At 37.4% G+C, this 17,224-nt stretch overlaps 1 protein-coding gene across 1 annotated transcript in view; it reads left to right on the forward strand.

Annotated features, from left to right (window-relative positions):
- The window catches only part of ANKUB1 (ankyrin repeat and ubiquitin domain containing 1), a 42,174-nt gene that overhangs the window by 12,233 nt on the left and 12,717 nt on the right, over positions 1–17,224 (forward strand). Inside the window, exons 3-4 of the mRNA XM_074191088.1 lie at positions 1,513–1,656; positions 14,016–14,232. Coding sequence (XP_074047189.1) covers positions 1,513–1,656; positions 14,016–14,232 — 361 coding nt within the window. The remainder of the gene's footprint in view (positions 1–1,512; positions 1,657–14,015; positions 14,233–17,224) is intronic.

Genomic DNA, 17,224 nt, shown 5'->3' on the forward strand with positions numbered 1-17,224 from the left:
TCTTTAGTAATTTGGAATAGCACTGAATAGATAGTTTAATTTTGGTAGAATTGTGATTTTTATATTGATTTAACCTATTTATGAGAATTTAATGTCTCCATATATTTAGATCTTTCTTTATGTGAAAACTTATATTAATATTTATATAATTCTTAGATTTGCTTTGGTAGGTAGACTCCAAAGTATTTTCTATTGTTTACAATTATCTTAAATAGAATTTCTCTTTCTATCTCTTTCTGATGGGTTTTGTTGGTAACTTACAGAAATGTGGATGATTTATGTGGGTTCATTTTATATCCTGCAACTTTGCTGAATGTTGTTAATTGAACTAGTTTTTATTTGATTCTCTATATTTTTCTAAGTATACAATCATAGTATCTGCAGAGTGAGAGTTTTGTTTTCACTTTGCTTAATCTTGTCTTCTTTTTTCTTTTTTCTTGTCTTTCAAAACTTATGTCTTAAGTGTTTAGGGTGTGATTGGCCTGGTAACTCCTTAGTTTAGGTTTCTAAGCTAAATAATCTGATCCCTAAAACTATCTTTCCATTCTTATTGGACTTTACATTCCCTACCACATTCTGTGATATAGCCAAACTGGCTTTCTCTTTGTTCCTTCCTCAAGACACTTCATCACCTATCTCTGAGTATTTGCACTGCCTAGTTCCCATACCTAAAATACCCTCCCTCCTCTCATCTCCTTTTCTTAAAATTCCTCTCTTCCTTTAAGATGCAGCTTGGCCACCATCTTCTGTACTTTCCCTAATCACCATAAGTGCTAGAGGTCTCCTTTCCAAACTACCTTGTATTTAACTACTGTGTATATATATATATTTCTGTGTGAACATATATCTATATATTTGTATTTAGTTAATCAAAATGGATTTTCCCTCAAATTCTCTCATTATTTAATACAAGTATTCTGTTAGAATTCTCTAGATGCTAAAGAACTGAAAATGACTATCAGACATAGGAGAACTGCAGAGGGAGCCTGGTGGTTGTAAGTAGGACATAACATATTACAAACTGAGAATAATGAAAAAAAAACAACAGAGTAGTTGGTGGTGTTGTTAAGAACAATCTGGATGAAAAAAGATGGTCTTTCAGGCTGAGAAGCCAATGGACAGACAGCCAATATGCTTTACTGGTACCCTCCCAATGCCAAGAGAAAAGTTCCAGAAAGTGACTTCCTTTTGTCCAATTTATGATAGGACATGGACAAGTGGACATGGATGGGTGCAATCTGATTCTCTGAAGGAAATATACATGGGTATATCCAGATGGATCCAGATCCATTAGAGTATTTGACTCTACATACATTTGCTATACCACTGCACTACAGATGTCACCATAACTATTTCAAATTTTATTTTCTTAGGTGTGAATTGTCTGAATATTTTTAAAAGATGTATCTTCTACTTAAGGCTCATTTTAATGTCTATTTTTGACTTAAAGTTTAATTGGAAATTTCTGGGAAGTGTTTGATTTTTTTCTAATCTATTATTATTTATTTAAAGGATTATTTTCATATTCCACTATCTGAGGATAAAGAAGACAAGAGGTATCTACAACTGATATATGCTGGAGCTGTGCTAAGTGATAACTGGAGTCTTGCTGACATAGGGATCTCACTTGGGTCAAATCTCAAATGCTTGATCAAGGTATGCTCAAAACAGTAATTATTGAAGTTGTCTGTATCATGATTTCACTGAATCATAGCTAATTTGTCTAAGCTGAGCTTCATGTTACTATTATTACCTAAATGTATCTTCACACATAAGAGGTACTTAAACATTAGTAAGAATAACAAGGTCATTTAAAAGAAAGTCAATAAAGAAAAAAGACCTTTGAGGAGTTCTTTTGCAAAGTAATTGCTACGGAGGAGGATATCTTGTTTGCTTCCTAATTGAATTTGGGCAGTTCCTAAATTAGGAACAACTTTATAAATGATTAGTTTTACAGGCTAGCCCATAAAAACCTTTTAAGCCAATAACCTGCCTCATCTTGGATGTGAGCATTCTCTCTTCTCAATTGGACTGAAAGCCTTTGTGACTTAATAGCTATTCTTTGAGAATTGATATAGCTGAAAAATTCATCATTCTGTTATGAACCTGATGTTGGACCTCTCCAGACTTAAAGAGGTTATATATATACTATGTCACTAGGTCATATTCAAGATCTTTCACCCTTGGGAGAGTCTACCAGAGTTTGGACTTCAGTGGTTTAAGAACCCAGGGTCACCTTCTATAAAATAAAGAATTATCAGAGAACTTGAGGAAGATTTAACCCAAAACATTCTTGAAATACAGTATTATGATAATATAGAACATAATCACCATTAATATCAATGTTTCTCCACCACATGGACCTCTTCTCTACATATGTGGATGCACAGAAAAACTATTCCATATTTAAGACACTATAGGTCAGGACCCACTTGAAACCTTAACTCGTGAACCTCCAGTATTGCATTTGTTTTTATTTGCCACACTAGAGAATACATTATTTCAAAACATTTAATCAAACCTCACAGAAAATGAGGTGAAAAGAAAAGTGAACCTATGTACACATAGGATATGTTCTTGCCACACCATTAGTGGAGGGAAATAGAGAACAAAAATGATCGGCACACATCAGGAACTCACAGACATCTAGAACGTGTGTGAACAAGGAACATATGTGGCCTGTGCTTGTTAGAGCTGCTCATGTACTCAGTGGTATGATTTTGTTACTCCATGCCATCTTTGGTCGAATACTGCATCTCTACTCCCCAGTAAGTTGTCTCTGCCAAAATCATTGTTGGTCTCTCACCATCTGCTCCTTCAATTCCTCAAGGTCACCTATTGCTCTCTGCTCTCGGTATTGAATTGAAATGGCTGGAAAATTTTTTCCTTATGAAGGCAGATTGTTGCTTTTGTAGGAAAGAGTTGTCATACCAACTGGGAAGTTAATAAAAGACAACAGAATGCTCCATGCAAAGATTAAATCTATCCTTTTATGTTTCTTTTTCTGGTGCTGATCATGGTCTAACATCCCAAACAACATTCTGACTTGAGGTTAGAAAATTCCTTGCAACTTCTATATATGTCATTGGGGGGAATGTTTCCTTAAAACCCCCAAGAGTGGGAGCCTGGGGTATCAAAGTTGAACTTATTCCAAAGATCCTCTTGACATGTAAATGAACCTAGGGACCAAAACAAAAACTAGAATAAGTAGGTAGTTTCCACATCTTGCTCTTTATTGTGAATATCTGTTACATTCATGCTATCCTTCTGACTCCTTCTTTGTGTGATGTTGGCTTTTAAACTCTGGTCTTCAGATTTATCAACCTTAAAATAAAGGAAGTTGGACCAGAACAAGGCTTCTTCCCCCTTCTTTATGTCACAAATGCCTTTATCAATCCATTGAAGCCAATGACCCCCAACATAAATTGTTGCCTACAATCAAAAATTGAAAGAAATGATCATTTCAGTTAGAGGTTAGTGAAAATGAAGATTTTCTTTTTTTTTTCCATCTAAGTTCATAGACCCCTGAAATCTATCCATGGATCCATGGGAGGTTGGTGGATCTAGGTGAAGAACCTCAGTCTAGATGCTCTCTAAGGAGGACCTTTCGATCTCTAAATCCTATTAATCACTTAAGATCTGTACAGGCACTTAACAGCCAGTACAATCTATTCTCCCCACCCCCCACCCCCAGATCTGCTGGGCTTGATCAGTAAGATTCCTTCCAGCTCTGATTCTGATCCCATATAGGCTACAGTGAAAGCCAAATTGTGCAGCAGCAGTAGAAAGAAGAGAGCTGTGGGCACATTCTAGCCTCCAGGGATGGAATCTTGCCAAGATACTGGATTTAATGAACATACCTAATGAACATACCATGGAATTCTTGCTGATTCCAATCATCAACCTTCTGTGGAGCTACTCTAACACATTTTCTGGCCACCAGTTCATACAGGACTAGACTGTGCTGTCTGAGAAAATAGCTGCCATCCAACTCACACACATAGGCCAATGCCAGCTTCAGCTTTGATGAGCCCTTGCTGAGGTTCTGCAATAACATAAGCCCATGCTATTAGATAGAAAAATCTCACATACATGTGGCAATATCCAAGAAGCACAGACAGAAACTATTTCTTCAATAAAAGGAAGACACAAATACATTTTAGGATTCAAAGAATGTTGTTTTACCAGTTGTGTACTTCTTAATCTAACTCAGGTGACAAACATCACTAGCAACCTAGGTGCTACTTATACAATCAGATAAAAGCTCTCCAAGGAAGCTGGTCACACCTTCCAAGAATTCTTCTGAAAATTTAGGGAAACAAAAGTCACCTTAATGTCTCTTTGGCAGGACTAGTTAACTATAGTTAGCCTATGAATAAAATTTCCTTCTAAGTGCCCCAAATGCTTGTGGGTAAGAACCTGTCCTTAATACTTTCAAGTACTGAATACAGGCCAAGTATTAGGTAGTAAGATAATTTGGAAAATATTCCATTTTGTTTGTTGTTTTTGTCTTATGTTGTGAAGAGCTGCCTTTACCAGTTTTTTTTTTTTTGGTAGAGTTCCTTTTAAAAGTATTACAGTTTAAGAAAATAATCACAGACTCAGAAGGTACTTCAGAGACCATCTAGTTCAATCCCTCATTTTTTATTGATAATGAAAGTGAGATTAGGTGATTTGCATCAGGTAGGCAGAAGTGTCAGAAAGAGAGTTTGAACCCAGGTCCCTGGAGTCAGGAAAACCTGCCTCTGATACAAACTTTATTGATTCTCCCCACCCCATCTTTCTCAAATTCTTGTTTATTTATCAATTAGCTATTTATAATATTAAATTTTTAAAATTTTGATTTCCAAATTCTTTTCCTCCTTCATTTATTGAGCAGGCCAACAATATAATATTCATTTTACATGTAATGCACATTTTGAAAAGGCAAAATGATAAGGTGGTGAGAATACTACCTTTGGAATCTGAAGTCCAGGTTTTAAACACTGCTTCTGCTATTCTCTCTAAATGGAAGGGCCCCAGAAGGAAGGTACAGAGAGTGCTGGCCTGGGAATTGATTCAGTTCAACAAACATTAACTGAATTGTCTGTTGAGCTGAACTGACAGGCAAACAGTGAGATAGGTCATTATTTATGGGGAACTATATTAATGTAGTCAATCTGCAGTAGACCAGTAGCATTAGCTTTTCCCCTCAGCCCAGGACATATGGAGAAAGAGATTGATTAATCCCTCTCTCATGAAAGGTGACCCAAAAGAAGAAAGTGTTACCACCTAGAGTAGAAAGAATGAGTCCTCTGGGGACAGAGGTCTAATATTCAAATCTCAATTCTGACACTATTTGATTGATGTTGGGTTGGAGAGGCTTGTGAGAAAAAGAAAATTCTTTGTTCCAGCTTTCACTCTGATTAAAAAGGCAAAACTCAGGACTGATCACTGGAGAGCCACAAGGATTGCAAGATGCAGTCAGCTTTTTTTTGATACCTTTCATAATGAGATAATGATAATTGGAAAGGGTTCAGGTCAACAAAGAGGGATGGGCCATTGCATCTCAGTACCTCCCCAATTGTTGAGGGCTAACAGGTAGCTCCTATGTGATATATAACAGTTGATCAGTTTTTTTCCTCCAGAGATGAAAATTTTCATCATAAGTCCTTCAGAATTGTTTTGGATCATTGTATTGCTAGGAACAGTTAAGTCATTCACTGGTGATCATCATACAATGTTCTCCTGATTCTGCTCATTTCACTTTGCATAAGTTCATGTAAGTAAGTGTTTCCAGGTTTTTCTGAGCGCATCCTGCTCCTCATCTCTTATAACACAATAGTATTCCATCACAATCATATACAACAATTTTTAAAAAGTTGTTTATTTTTATTCATCCAGGTCATTAAATCTGACAAGAAATCATCAGCAATTTTGGAGAGGGTGGGTTAGAAGAAATATTTCAGAGGGTTTAGAATTCTTTTTTAAAAATTTTATGTGTTTATTTTCATCCATATGCACATGTATATTTTTAAGTTACAAAATTTCATTCCACCCCTTCCCCTCAGTGGTGAACAGCCAAGTTAGCACTGTATGTGCATATTTTTGATAAACATGTTTATAGATCAGTCATTTTCAGTATGAGAAATTAGGATTAAGGGAAAGAGATACATAAAAGATAATTTTTATAAAGTGTTCATCAGATTCTGAAGGATTTTTCCTTTCGTTTTGTTTTATTTTTCTTCCTCTGGATGGGGATAACACATCCATCAGTCTAAATACAATTGTCCTAGTTCTCTAAACTGCTGAGAGGAGCTGCTTCCATCAAGGTTGATTATCTCACAATGTTGTTGTTAATGTATATACATTGTTCTCATGGTTCCCCTCCCTTCATTCAGCATCAGATCCTATAATTCATTCCAATCTTCTCTAGAGTTCAACCATTTATGGTTTCTTATGGAACAATAGTATTCCATAGTATTTTTTGTATAAGTCAAAGTATATTTTAATAACATTACATTGTAGAATAAAACAATGTTGTTCTTGAAAAACTGTGAAATATTTTCTTTCTAATGGTACAAAAGCAAATTCTTTAAAAAAACAAACAAACAAATCTTGAAATGATAAACAAGTTTACTTGGTAAAATTATGGATAGGCATGTGATGAGGATCTCATTGACCTAGGAATGCTACAGAGAAGTCAGAACCAGTCAAATAGAGGAGTGATACACATATTAAAAAAAACATTTTGAAAGCAGATCTATCCCTATTACTTTTTTAAATTTTATTTATTTATTTATTCTTATTTTGTACAAATAATGTTTCTTATACATTAATAAAATATTCTTGTTTAAGAGTAAACATAATACCCCCCCAAAAAATATAGACCCACATTAGCAATAAAGTAAAGGGGAGAGAAAAAAATTAAAATTAAAGCTAAAAAAATAAAAAAAATAATAGTAATAATTTTAAGTAAGGCTAGGTGACGCATTGAATGGAGTACCGGCCCTGGAGCCAGGAGCCCAAGCACAAATCCAACAATCACCCAGCAATCACCCAGCTGTGTGATCCCATGCAAGCCACCCCAACCCCATTGCCCTGAAAAAACTAAAAAAAAAAGATCCAAAATAAAAAAAAATAATAGTAGGAACCTTTTCAATTAACAGAGCATGTAGAAGGAGCTTTTATAGATGAAGCACAGGAGAAAGCTGAATTTGAAGATAAAATATGATGTAAAAGTGGAGTCAATAAAAAAAGGGAACTGTAATGGGAGAAAGAAAAAGGAGAGGGGAAATAGGCCAAGATATTTCATATAATAAGATTTTTCTTTATTACAATGAGCTATTGCAATGATATGGAAGGGGGGAAGGCAAGGGGGAATGAAGGAACCTTCACTCCCATCAGAAGTGGCTAGGAGAGGAAACAGCATATATACTCAATGGGGTATAGGCATCTGGAGTAAGTTGGAGAGGGGAGGACATGGGAAAGGCGGGATGCGAGTGATGGAGGAGAGGATGGACCATGGGGGGAATGGTCAGATATAACACATTTTCTTTTTTACTTCTTGCAAGGGGCTGGGATTGGAAGGCCTGTCCGGGACCATAGTGCCAGGTGGGTGCTGGGCCTAAGGGGTGGTATGGGGGCTCGGGGCCTCTTGGCCCCAGGGCCAGGGATCTATCTGCTGTGCCACTCAGCTACCCTACAACAGAGTCAGAGTGAAAGGAGAGAGAAAATATAGTACATGGTAGTGGAGAAATATGAAAGGAGGGTGTTGTGGTCAGCAATGGCAACAACGGAAAAATATGGAAGTAACTTTTGTGATGGACTTAGCATAAAGAACGTGATACATCCGTGACAGAGTTGTTGGTGTTGGAACAAAGACTGAAACACATTTTTAATGATTATTATTTTGGGGGGGATGCAGGGCAAATGGGGCTGGGTGGCATGTCTGGGGGCACATATCATTGGGTGTCTGAGGCTGGATTTGGACCTGGGTGCTCCTGGCTCAAGGGCCAATGCTCTGTCTGCCACCCGGCCACCCCTACTATTATTACTATTTTATTTTATTTTGGGTCTTTTTTTTTCTTTTTCTTTGGTTTTTGCAGGGCAGTGGGGTTGGGGTAGCTTGCATGTCACACAGCTAGATGATTGTTGGGTATATGGGGCCAGATATGGGCTCAGGTGCTCCTGGCTCCAGGGCTGGTGCTCCGTCCACTGTGACACCTGGCCATACCTACAGTTATTACTATTATTTTTTAATTTTAATTTTTTTCTCTCCCCTTTACTTTATTGCTCAAGTGAGTCTATATTTTTGGGGGGAGGGGGTATTTTGTTTACACTTAAACAAGAATATTTTATTAATGTATTGAAAATTATTTGTACAAAATGAGAATAAATAAATATTAAATTAAAAAAATAATAATAGTAGGGGTGGCCGGGTGGCAGACAGAGCACTGGCCCTTGAGCCAGGAGCACCCAGGTCCAAATCCCGCCTCAGACACCCAATGATCACACTGCTATGCTGCCCCAGGCAGGCCACCCAACCCCATTTGCCCTGCAACTCCCTCCCCCAAGAAATAATAATAATAATAAATGTGCTTCAGTCTGTGTTCCAACACCACCAACTCTGTCATGGATGTATCACATTCTTTATAATAAGTCCATCAGAAAAAGTTACTTCCATATTTTTCCACTATTGCCATTGCTGATCACAACTCCCTCCTTTCGTATTTCTCCATTACCATGTACTATATTTTCTCTCTCCTTTCACTCTGACTCTGCTGTAGGGTCGCTGAGTGGCGCAGCAGACAGATCCCTGGTCCTGAGGCCAAGAAGCCCTGAGCCCCCATACCACCCCTTAGGCCCAGAATCCACCTGGCCCTATGGTCCTGGGCAGGCCATCCAATCCCAGCCCCTCGCAAGAAGTATAAAAGAAAATGTGTTACATCTGACTACTCTCCCCCCATGGTCCATCCTCTCCTCCTTTATTCACATCCCCACCCCTTCCCCCTGCTCCCTCCCTCCTTCTTACTCCAGATGCCTATACCCCATTGAGTATATATGCTGTTTCCTCTCCTAGACACCTCTGATGAAAGTGAAGATTCCCTCATTCCCCCTTGACTTCCCCCCTTCCATATCATTGCAATAGCTCATTGTAATAAAGAAAAATCTTATTATATGAAATATCTTGGCCTATTCCCCCTCTCCTTTTTCTTTCTCCCATTACAGTTCCCTTTTATCTATTGACTCCATTTTTACACCACAATGTATCTTCAAACTCAGCTCTCTCTTGTGCTTCACCTATAAAAGCTCCCTCTACTTGCTCTATTAACTGAGAAGGTTCATATGAGTATTATCAGTGTCATTTTTCTCTACTGGAATGCATGCAGTTCATCATCATTAAGTCCCTCATATTTTACCCTTCTCCTCCAATCTCTATGCTTCACCTGAGTCCTGTATTTGAAGATCAAACCTTCTATTCAGCTCTGACTGTTACAGCAGGAACATTTGAAATTCCCCTGGTTCATTGAAAATCCATCTTTTGGGGCAGCTAGGTGGCACAGTGGATAGAGCACCGGCCCTGGAGTCAGGAGGACCTGAGTTCAAATCTGACCTCACTCACTTAATAATTACCTAGCTGTGTGGTCTTGGGCAAACCATTTAACTCCAGTGCCTTGCAAAAAAAAAATCCATCTTTTTTCCCTGGAAGAGGATGTTCAGTTTTGCTGGGTAGTTGATTCTCAGTTGCATTCTGAGCTCTTTTGCCTTCTGGTATATTTTATTCCAAGCCCTACGAGCTTCCAATGTAGTTGCTGCTAAGTCCTGTGTGATCCTGACTGCAGCTCCACGGTATTTGAATTGTGTCCTTCTGGCTGCTTGTAATATTTTCTCTTTGACTTGGGAGTTCTGGAACTTGGCTATAATATTCCTGGGGGTTGTTTTGTTTGGATCTCTTTGTCGGGGAGATCGGTGGATTCTCTCCATTTCTATTTTGCCCTCTGCTTCTAGGATATCAGGGAAATTTTCCTGTAGTAATTCTTTGAAAATGATGTCAAGGCTCTTTTCCTGATCATGACTTTCAGTTATTCCAATAATTTTTAAATTATCTTTCCTAAATCTGTTTTCCATGTCAGTTGTTTTTTCAATGAGATATTTCACATTTTCTTCTAATTTTTCATACTTTTGGTTTTGAAGTATTATGTCCTGATTTCTCGTAAAATCAGCAATCTCCCTGAGTTCTATTCTTTGTCTGAAGGATTTGTATTCCTCAGAGAGGTTTCTTATCTCCTTTTCCATCTGGCCAATTCTGCTTTTTAAAGCATTCTTCTCCTCAATAACTTTTTGAATTGTTTTAGCATGTTATTTTCTTCAGCATTTTTTTTTTTTTTGGATCTTCTTGACTAAGCTGCTGACTTCGTTATCATGTTTTTCCTTCATCTCTCTCATTTCTTTTCCCAATTTTTCTTCTATCTCCTTCACTTGATTTTCAAAGTCTTTTTTGAGCTCTTTCATAGCCTGAGCCCAATTTCTGTTTTTCTTGGAGTCTTTAGCTGCAGGAGCTTGTACTTCCTCATCTTCAGACTGAGTGTTTTGATCCTTCTTGGGATCACAGGGAAAGTATTTTTCAATGGTGTTCCTCTTTTTTCTCTGCTTACTCATTTCTCCAGACTGTGCCTCATTTTGGAGTGCTTCCTGAGCTTCTGAGTATTAGTGGGACACCCCCACCACGAAGATCTCCATGTGTGAGGCTCTGTCCTCCCTCCTGGTCTGTGAATGACCATAAGTGCACCCCTCTGCCACAGGACTGAGGTGGGGGGGGCCCTGCTGTTCTATGGGGGGGGCCTAGACTGTGATCAGGATCTGAATGTGGTCAGAACCCCAGAGTCCTGTTCCAGGGACAGAGGCAGTCTCTCTCCACTCCCCTCCCTCTATTCCATAGTATTCATGTACCATTACTTGTTAGCCATTCCTCAGTTGATGGGCATCCCCTTAGTTTCCAATTCTTTGCCACTATAAAAAAAGAGCTGTTTTGAATATTTTGAAGCATATGGGGCTTATCCTATTTTTTATGATTTCTTCTGGATATAGGCCTAGAATTGGAATTGCTGGGTCAAGGGGAATGAACAATTTTATTGCTCTTTGGGCATAGTTTCATATTGCTCTCCAGAATGATTGGATTCGTTCACAACTCCACCAGCAATGCCTCAATATCCCAATCCTCCCACAACCTCTCCAACATTGATCATTTTCCCTTTTTCTCATCTTGGCCAATCTGATACCTCATTATTGTTTTAATTTGCATTTCTCTAATCAATAATGATTTTAGAGCATTTTTTCATATGATTGTTGATAGCTTTGTCTGAAAACTGCCTGCTCATATCCTTAGATCATTTATCAATTAAGAAATGACCCCTACTTCTATAAATTTGACTCAGTTCTCTATATTTTTGAGTAATGAAATCTTTAGCAGAGAAATTTTATAGCAGGTGATAGAAAGGCTGCAGATTTGGTGAAGCCTCTACCAAAACTGATTTATAATCAGGAATGAGAATAACAGTTCACTGAATCTGTATAACTTTGGACCAGAAGGTCTCTGAGGTCTCTTCTTGTTCTAGGGCTGTGATGTTAATATATGATATAAATCAGAGAATAAATTTCTTGATCTGTGGGACAGAAAAATGGCATCCACAACTGCCATAGTCTATTTTTTTTTAGGTTTTTGCAAGGCAAATGGGGTTAAGTGGCTTGCCCAAGGCCACACAGCTAGGTAATTATTAAGTGTCTGAGGCCAGATTTGAACCCAGGGACTCCTGACTCCAGGGCTGGTGCTTTATCCACTACGCCACCTGGCCGCCCCCTGCCATAGTTTTAATAAAGGGACCAACCTTCTGTATGTGTGTGTTTGTGTGTGTGTGTGTGTGATACATCATGCTCTTGACTTTGCTATGAGCTGCCCAAGGTCTTGGAAACATTCTTACTGAAGGATTTGTCAATGAAGTTATGTTATCAAGTCAGGAGCAGCTGTGCCTTTGACAACACCTTTTGAACCATTCCCTACTCTTAGAGGTGAGCCTACATCAAAGTCACAAGAACCTCCTGATCAGAGGTCACAGGACCTTGAAAGCATTCCCCCAACCAAAAATATTTTCCTGACTCTGGAACCTAAAACTTTTATCATTACTATACTTTAATAGTATCCTAATTAAACTAAGGCCATGTTTTTTGTTTTGTTTGTTTTTACCTATGAGGGATATGAATTTGTTAGTTTACACTATATCAAAGACTATTTTTTCTGATTAATCCACTTCCACTCCCTTGTCCTATCTCTGAATTCTAGACCCTGTGATTAAAAAAAAGGGGCAAACTTTTTATGTAAGAAAAAAGTTTGTAACATGGAGTTGGGGAGATGAGGAATAATATGAGGACAATGGCTGCCTTAGAAGGTAGCTTGTAAAGACTATCGAAATGAAGTGCATATATATATACATATATATATATATATATATATATATATATATATATATATATATATGTAGAGAGAGAGAGAGAACAAACTTTACCTATCACAAAATTTTGCCATGGAAAAAAATTTTTACCTTCAAAGAACAATTGAGGTGTTACCTACTTCTGGGGGGGGGGTAGGGGGAGGTAGAAAGAGATCTTTTGCTCCAAAACATCATCATCTGAAATAACTTCATATTTATTACATATAAATTTTATTTTTACTTATTCACATATTGTTTTCTCCTTAGGAGAATGTAAGGTCCTTGAGGATAGGTTTTTGTTTCATTTTTTGTTTTTTATCCCAGCTCCTCACACCATCCTTCAAACATAAGAATACATGTTGAATTGAACTAAACTGAAATTGACTCATGATTAGGAAGTTATTTAAAGACTGGGGTAGTTTTTCTACAACTGTTTAGTTTTCCAATAACCTTTTTCTGTTCAAGAGCCTTAAGCTACACTCATTTTTTTTCATAATCTACAAAATATTAGGGAACATAGTCAAAGTTTTTACCATACTTGTTTCCAATCAAACTGGAAAGAAGTCGTACCATTAGCCAAACAAAATGACACAAGGTTATTTAAACACCTTAACTCCTTACTCGTAATGCTTGTTTCAATATTTTTTTCCCACAGTTAATATTGTTATCTGTATTTCCCTCCATTCTATTCTCCTCATTTATTCTATCCTCTCTCTCCTTTTACCCTGTCCCTCTTCAAAAGTGTTTTGCTTCTGACTACCCTCTCTCAAAATCTTCCATCCCTTCTATCATCTACCCTCCACCTGCCCCCCCCCCCACATTCCTCTGGGTTGACATAGATTTTTCAACCCAGTAGAGTTGCTTATTATTCCCTCTCTGAGTCAATTCTGATGAGAGTAAGGCTCACTCACTCCCCCTCATCTTTCCCCTCCCTTCCACTCCACTGCAAAAGTCTTTTCTTGCCTCTTTTATGTGAAATAACTTATCCCATTCTACCTCTCCTTTCCCTTTCTCCCAATACATTTCTCTTTTACCTATTAACTCCATATTTTTAATATATTATACCCTCAAATTCAACTCCCACCTACACTTTGTATAACTGCCCTAATAAATGAGAAAGTTCTTATGAATTATCAATACTCTTCATCCTAAATGAATCAGTTAGGTGGCAAAGTGGATAGAGTACTGGGTTTGAAGTCAGGAAGACCTTGGTTCAAATCCTTCCTTAGACACCAGCACAATTCTGGGCAAATCACCTAACCTCTCTCAGCCTCAACTTTCCTCTTCCCTGAAATGGCAAATAGCCCTAACTCCTTGGAAGTTGTGAAGATCAAATGTAAGGTTCTTTGCAAACCCTAAAACCCTATTTAAATAGTAGCTGTTATCACTATTAAAATAAAAAGAATAAGCACCTCCATGACAGAAGAGTAGATTATAGTTCAGTGGTCTTTGAAATTTGAATCTTTTCTTTCTATCCCTGCCTCTTGAACAGCAGAAGTAACTTATACCTCAAGATGAATATTTTCTCTACTTTTCACTTCCATTTAGAAAGAAAACAAACCAACCCTCTACATCTACAATGCGGTAACTCAAGAAACAATGCCAATAATGGGGAGCATTTACCTTCTTGGCAAAAAAGTATCCTATCTGAAAACATTGATAACTCTGAGATGTGGCTTTCCAGTGAGTATCTTCTGTCTTCGGACCCCTCAAGGAAGGGAGATGTATGACTGTAACACACTGGTTGATTACCAAACAGATATAGGTACGGTATATGGTTTTTTTACTTTGAAAACTCTTTCTAAAGCTTGTCTATCACAGGTCAACTTCTAATACAACAAACTCCAAGGTTCTGTCTGAATTCTTTTTTGCACAGAAATTTGACTTGGAATTTTTTAAATTTTAGGGCTTTTTCCCAATTACATTTAGAGATGGTTTTCAGTGTTCATTTTTGTAAAATTTTCACTCTCCCTTTCTTCCCTCTCTTTTCCCCAAGACAGCAAGGAATATGATATATATTTACATGCACATTCATGTTAAATATATTTCCATTTTAGTCATGCTGTCAAAGAAGAATCAGTACAAAAGGGAAAAAAACCTCAAAGAAAGAAAAAATAAAAGAGAAATTTTTAAAAAGTGAAAAATAGTATGCTTTGACTCCATAGTTCTTTCTATGCAGAGGGCATTTTTTTTTTTTTTGGTTTTTGCTTTTGCAAGGCAATGGGGTTAAATGACTTGTCCTAGCTAGAAAGTATCAAGTGTCTGACATCTAATTTGAACTCAGGTCCTCCTGACTCCAGGACTGGTGCTCTATCCACTGTGCCACCTAGCTGCCCTAGATGGCATTTTCCATCATGTCTTTTAGAATAGTCTCATCACCATATTGCTGAGAAGAACTAATCATAGATGATTATCACATAGTATTTCTTTTTTTCTTTTAGTTTTTGCAAGGCAAATGGGGTTAAGTGGCTTGCCCAAGGCCACACAGCTTGGTAATTATTAAGTGTCTGAGGCTGACTTTGAACTCAGGTACTCCTGACTCCAGGGCCGGTGCTCTATCCACTGTGCCACCTAGCCACCCCTCACATAGTATTTCTGTTACTATGTATGATATTCTCCTTGTTCTGTTCACTTCACTCAGCATCAGTTCACATAAGTCTTTTCTGCTCATCATTTTTCCTAGTATTTTTCTAGTATTCAATATACATATACATTCATATACCACAACTTGTTTAGTCCTTCTCCAGTTGATGGGCATCCTCTCAATTTCCAATTCTTTCTGGCTTAAATTGATCTGAAAAAATAACTGATATTTCTGTAGTATAGTTCCTAATATTATCCCCATTTTACGGAAGAGCAAATTGTGCTTATTAAATATTGCTTGAAATAAATGATTTGAGAACTGAAGAAAAGGAAAGACTGGAGAAGGAAGACTTTTAGTTATAAAATATAAAGATATCTGCTTTAATGAGATTGGGTTTGTACTATGGGTACTATTCAAGTGGGGAGTCCTTTGCTTCAACTTTTTCTATAGAATTAATATAGTAATAACATAATAAAATGATGAACATTTATAGTACTTTAAAATTCACAAAGTTTTTTACAAATGCAATTTCATTTTATTCTTACAATAACCCCAGAAATAGGTGCTATAATTATCTTCATTTTTACAAAAAGAGGAAACTGAAACAGAGAGAGAGAGAGAGAGGTTAACTGATTTGCTTGAGTTCACATAGCAAGTATTTAGGTCGGATTTGATTTCCTCACTCTAAGTCTGGCCATTTCACATTAGCCTCCTGGCTAATGAAATCTTCTTCAAACAATTATGAAGACTTAACATTTCTCCTTTTTTGTAACTTTTTCTTTTTTTGGAATCATAAAACCCTTTGATATTTATTCATCTAAGCTCACCAAACATCACAAAGTTTTCTAACAAAATTTTATCCCTGTTGTAACAGGGCAACTGAAAGCCAGAGAAGTTAGATGATTTGCCCCTTTCCCCTTGATGTATTGTGTAGCTTTTGTTTGCCCAGCACTGAAGAGTCATCCAATTTGCCATCCCTTGTGCTAAAGGAAATTGCAAACTCTTTCTTACACTAAACATCAGTTTATCAATGACAAGCTGAGAATAGAACCTGCTTTGCTTGATTTCATGTGATCTTGAAGAAAGTTTAATATGAAACCATTCTCTCTACCTGTATAGCAACCAATACACTTTCTTTTTTTTTCTTTTTCTTTTCTTTTTTTGAATTTTACAATTTTTCCCTTAATCTTCCTTCCCTCACCACCCCCCCCCCCCAGAAGACAGTCTGTTAGTCTTTACAATGTTTCCATGGTATACATTGATCTAAGTTGAATGTGACGAGAGAGAAATCATATCCTTAAGGAAGAAAAATAAAGTATAAGAGATAGTAGAATTACACAGTAAGATAAAGGGTTTTTTTTTCCTAAATTAAAGGTAATAGTCTTTGGTCTTTGTTCAAACTCCATAATTCTTTCTTTGGATACAGATGGTATTCTCCATCACAGACACCCCAAAATTGTGCCTGATTTTTGTACTGATGGTATAAGTAAATTTATCAAGGTTGGTCATCACCCCCATGTTGCTGTTAGGGTGTACAATGTTCTTCTGTTCCTGCTCATTTCGCTCAGCATCAGTTCATGCAAATTCTTACAGGCTTCCCTGAATTCCCATCCCTCCTGCAACCAACTCACTTTCATTGAATGATTACTGCGATGATTGTTTTTGTTGTGTGACTGGAAGACATGGAACTCTATAGTTTCCCAAGGACTGAAAACAATTATCAAATAGAGGCAAGAAGGAAACCCTTGTGTCTGTGAGCAGGCTGAAATATGTTAAAAATAAAGAATTGTTAAGCAGTATAAACTACAGATTATTAGGGAGCAGCTAGGTGATTCAGTGGATAGAATGCTAAGCCTGAAGTCAAGAAGACCTGAGTTCAAATCCAGCTTCAGATATTTACTAGTTGTGTGACCTTGTGCAAGTCATTTAACCTCTCTTTTTTAGGTTTTTGCAAGGCAATGGGGTTAAGTGACTTGCCCAAGTTCACACAACTAGGTACTTGGTAAATGTCTGAGGCTGAATTTGAACTCAGGTTCTCCTGACTCCAGGACTGGTGCTCTAATCACTGCATCATCTAGCTGCCCTAACCTCTGTCTTAATCCACTGAAAAAGGTGAATGATAAACCACTCCAGTATCTTTGCCAAGAAAACTCCATGGACAATATGGTCCACA

The sequence above is a fragment of the Macrotis lagotis genome, chromosome 6, assembly GCF_037893015.1.
Source record: "Macrotis lagotis isolate mMagLag1 chromosome 6, bilby.v1.9.chrom.fasta, whole genome shotgun sequence".
Taxonomy (NCBI): Eukaryota; Metazoa; Chordata; class Mammalia; order Peramelemorphia; family Peramelidae; genus Macrotis; species Macrotis lagotis.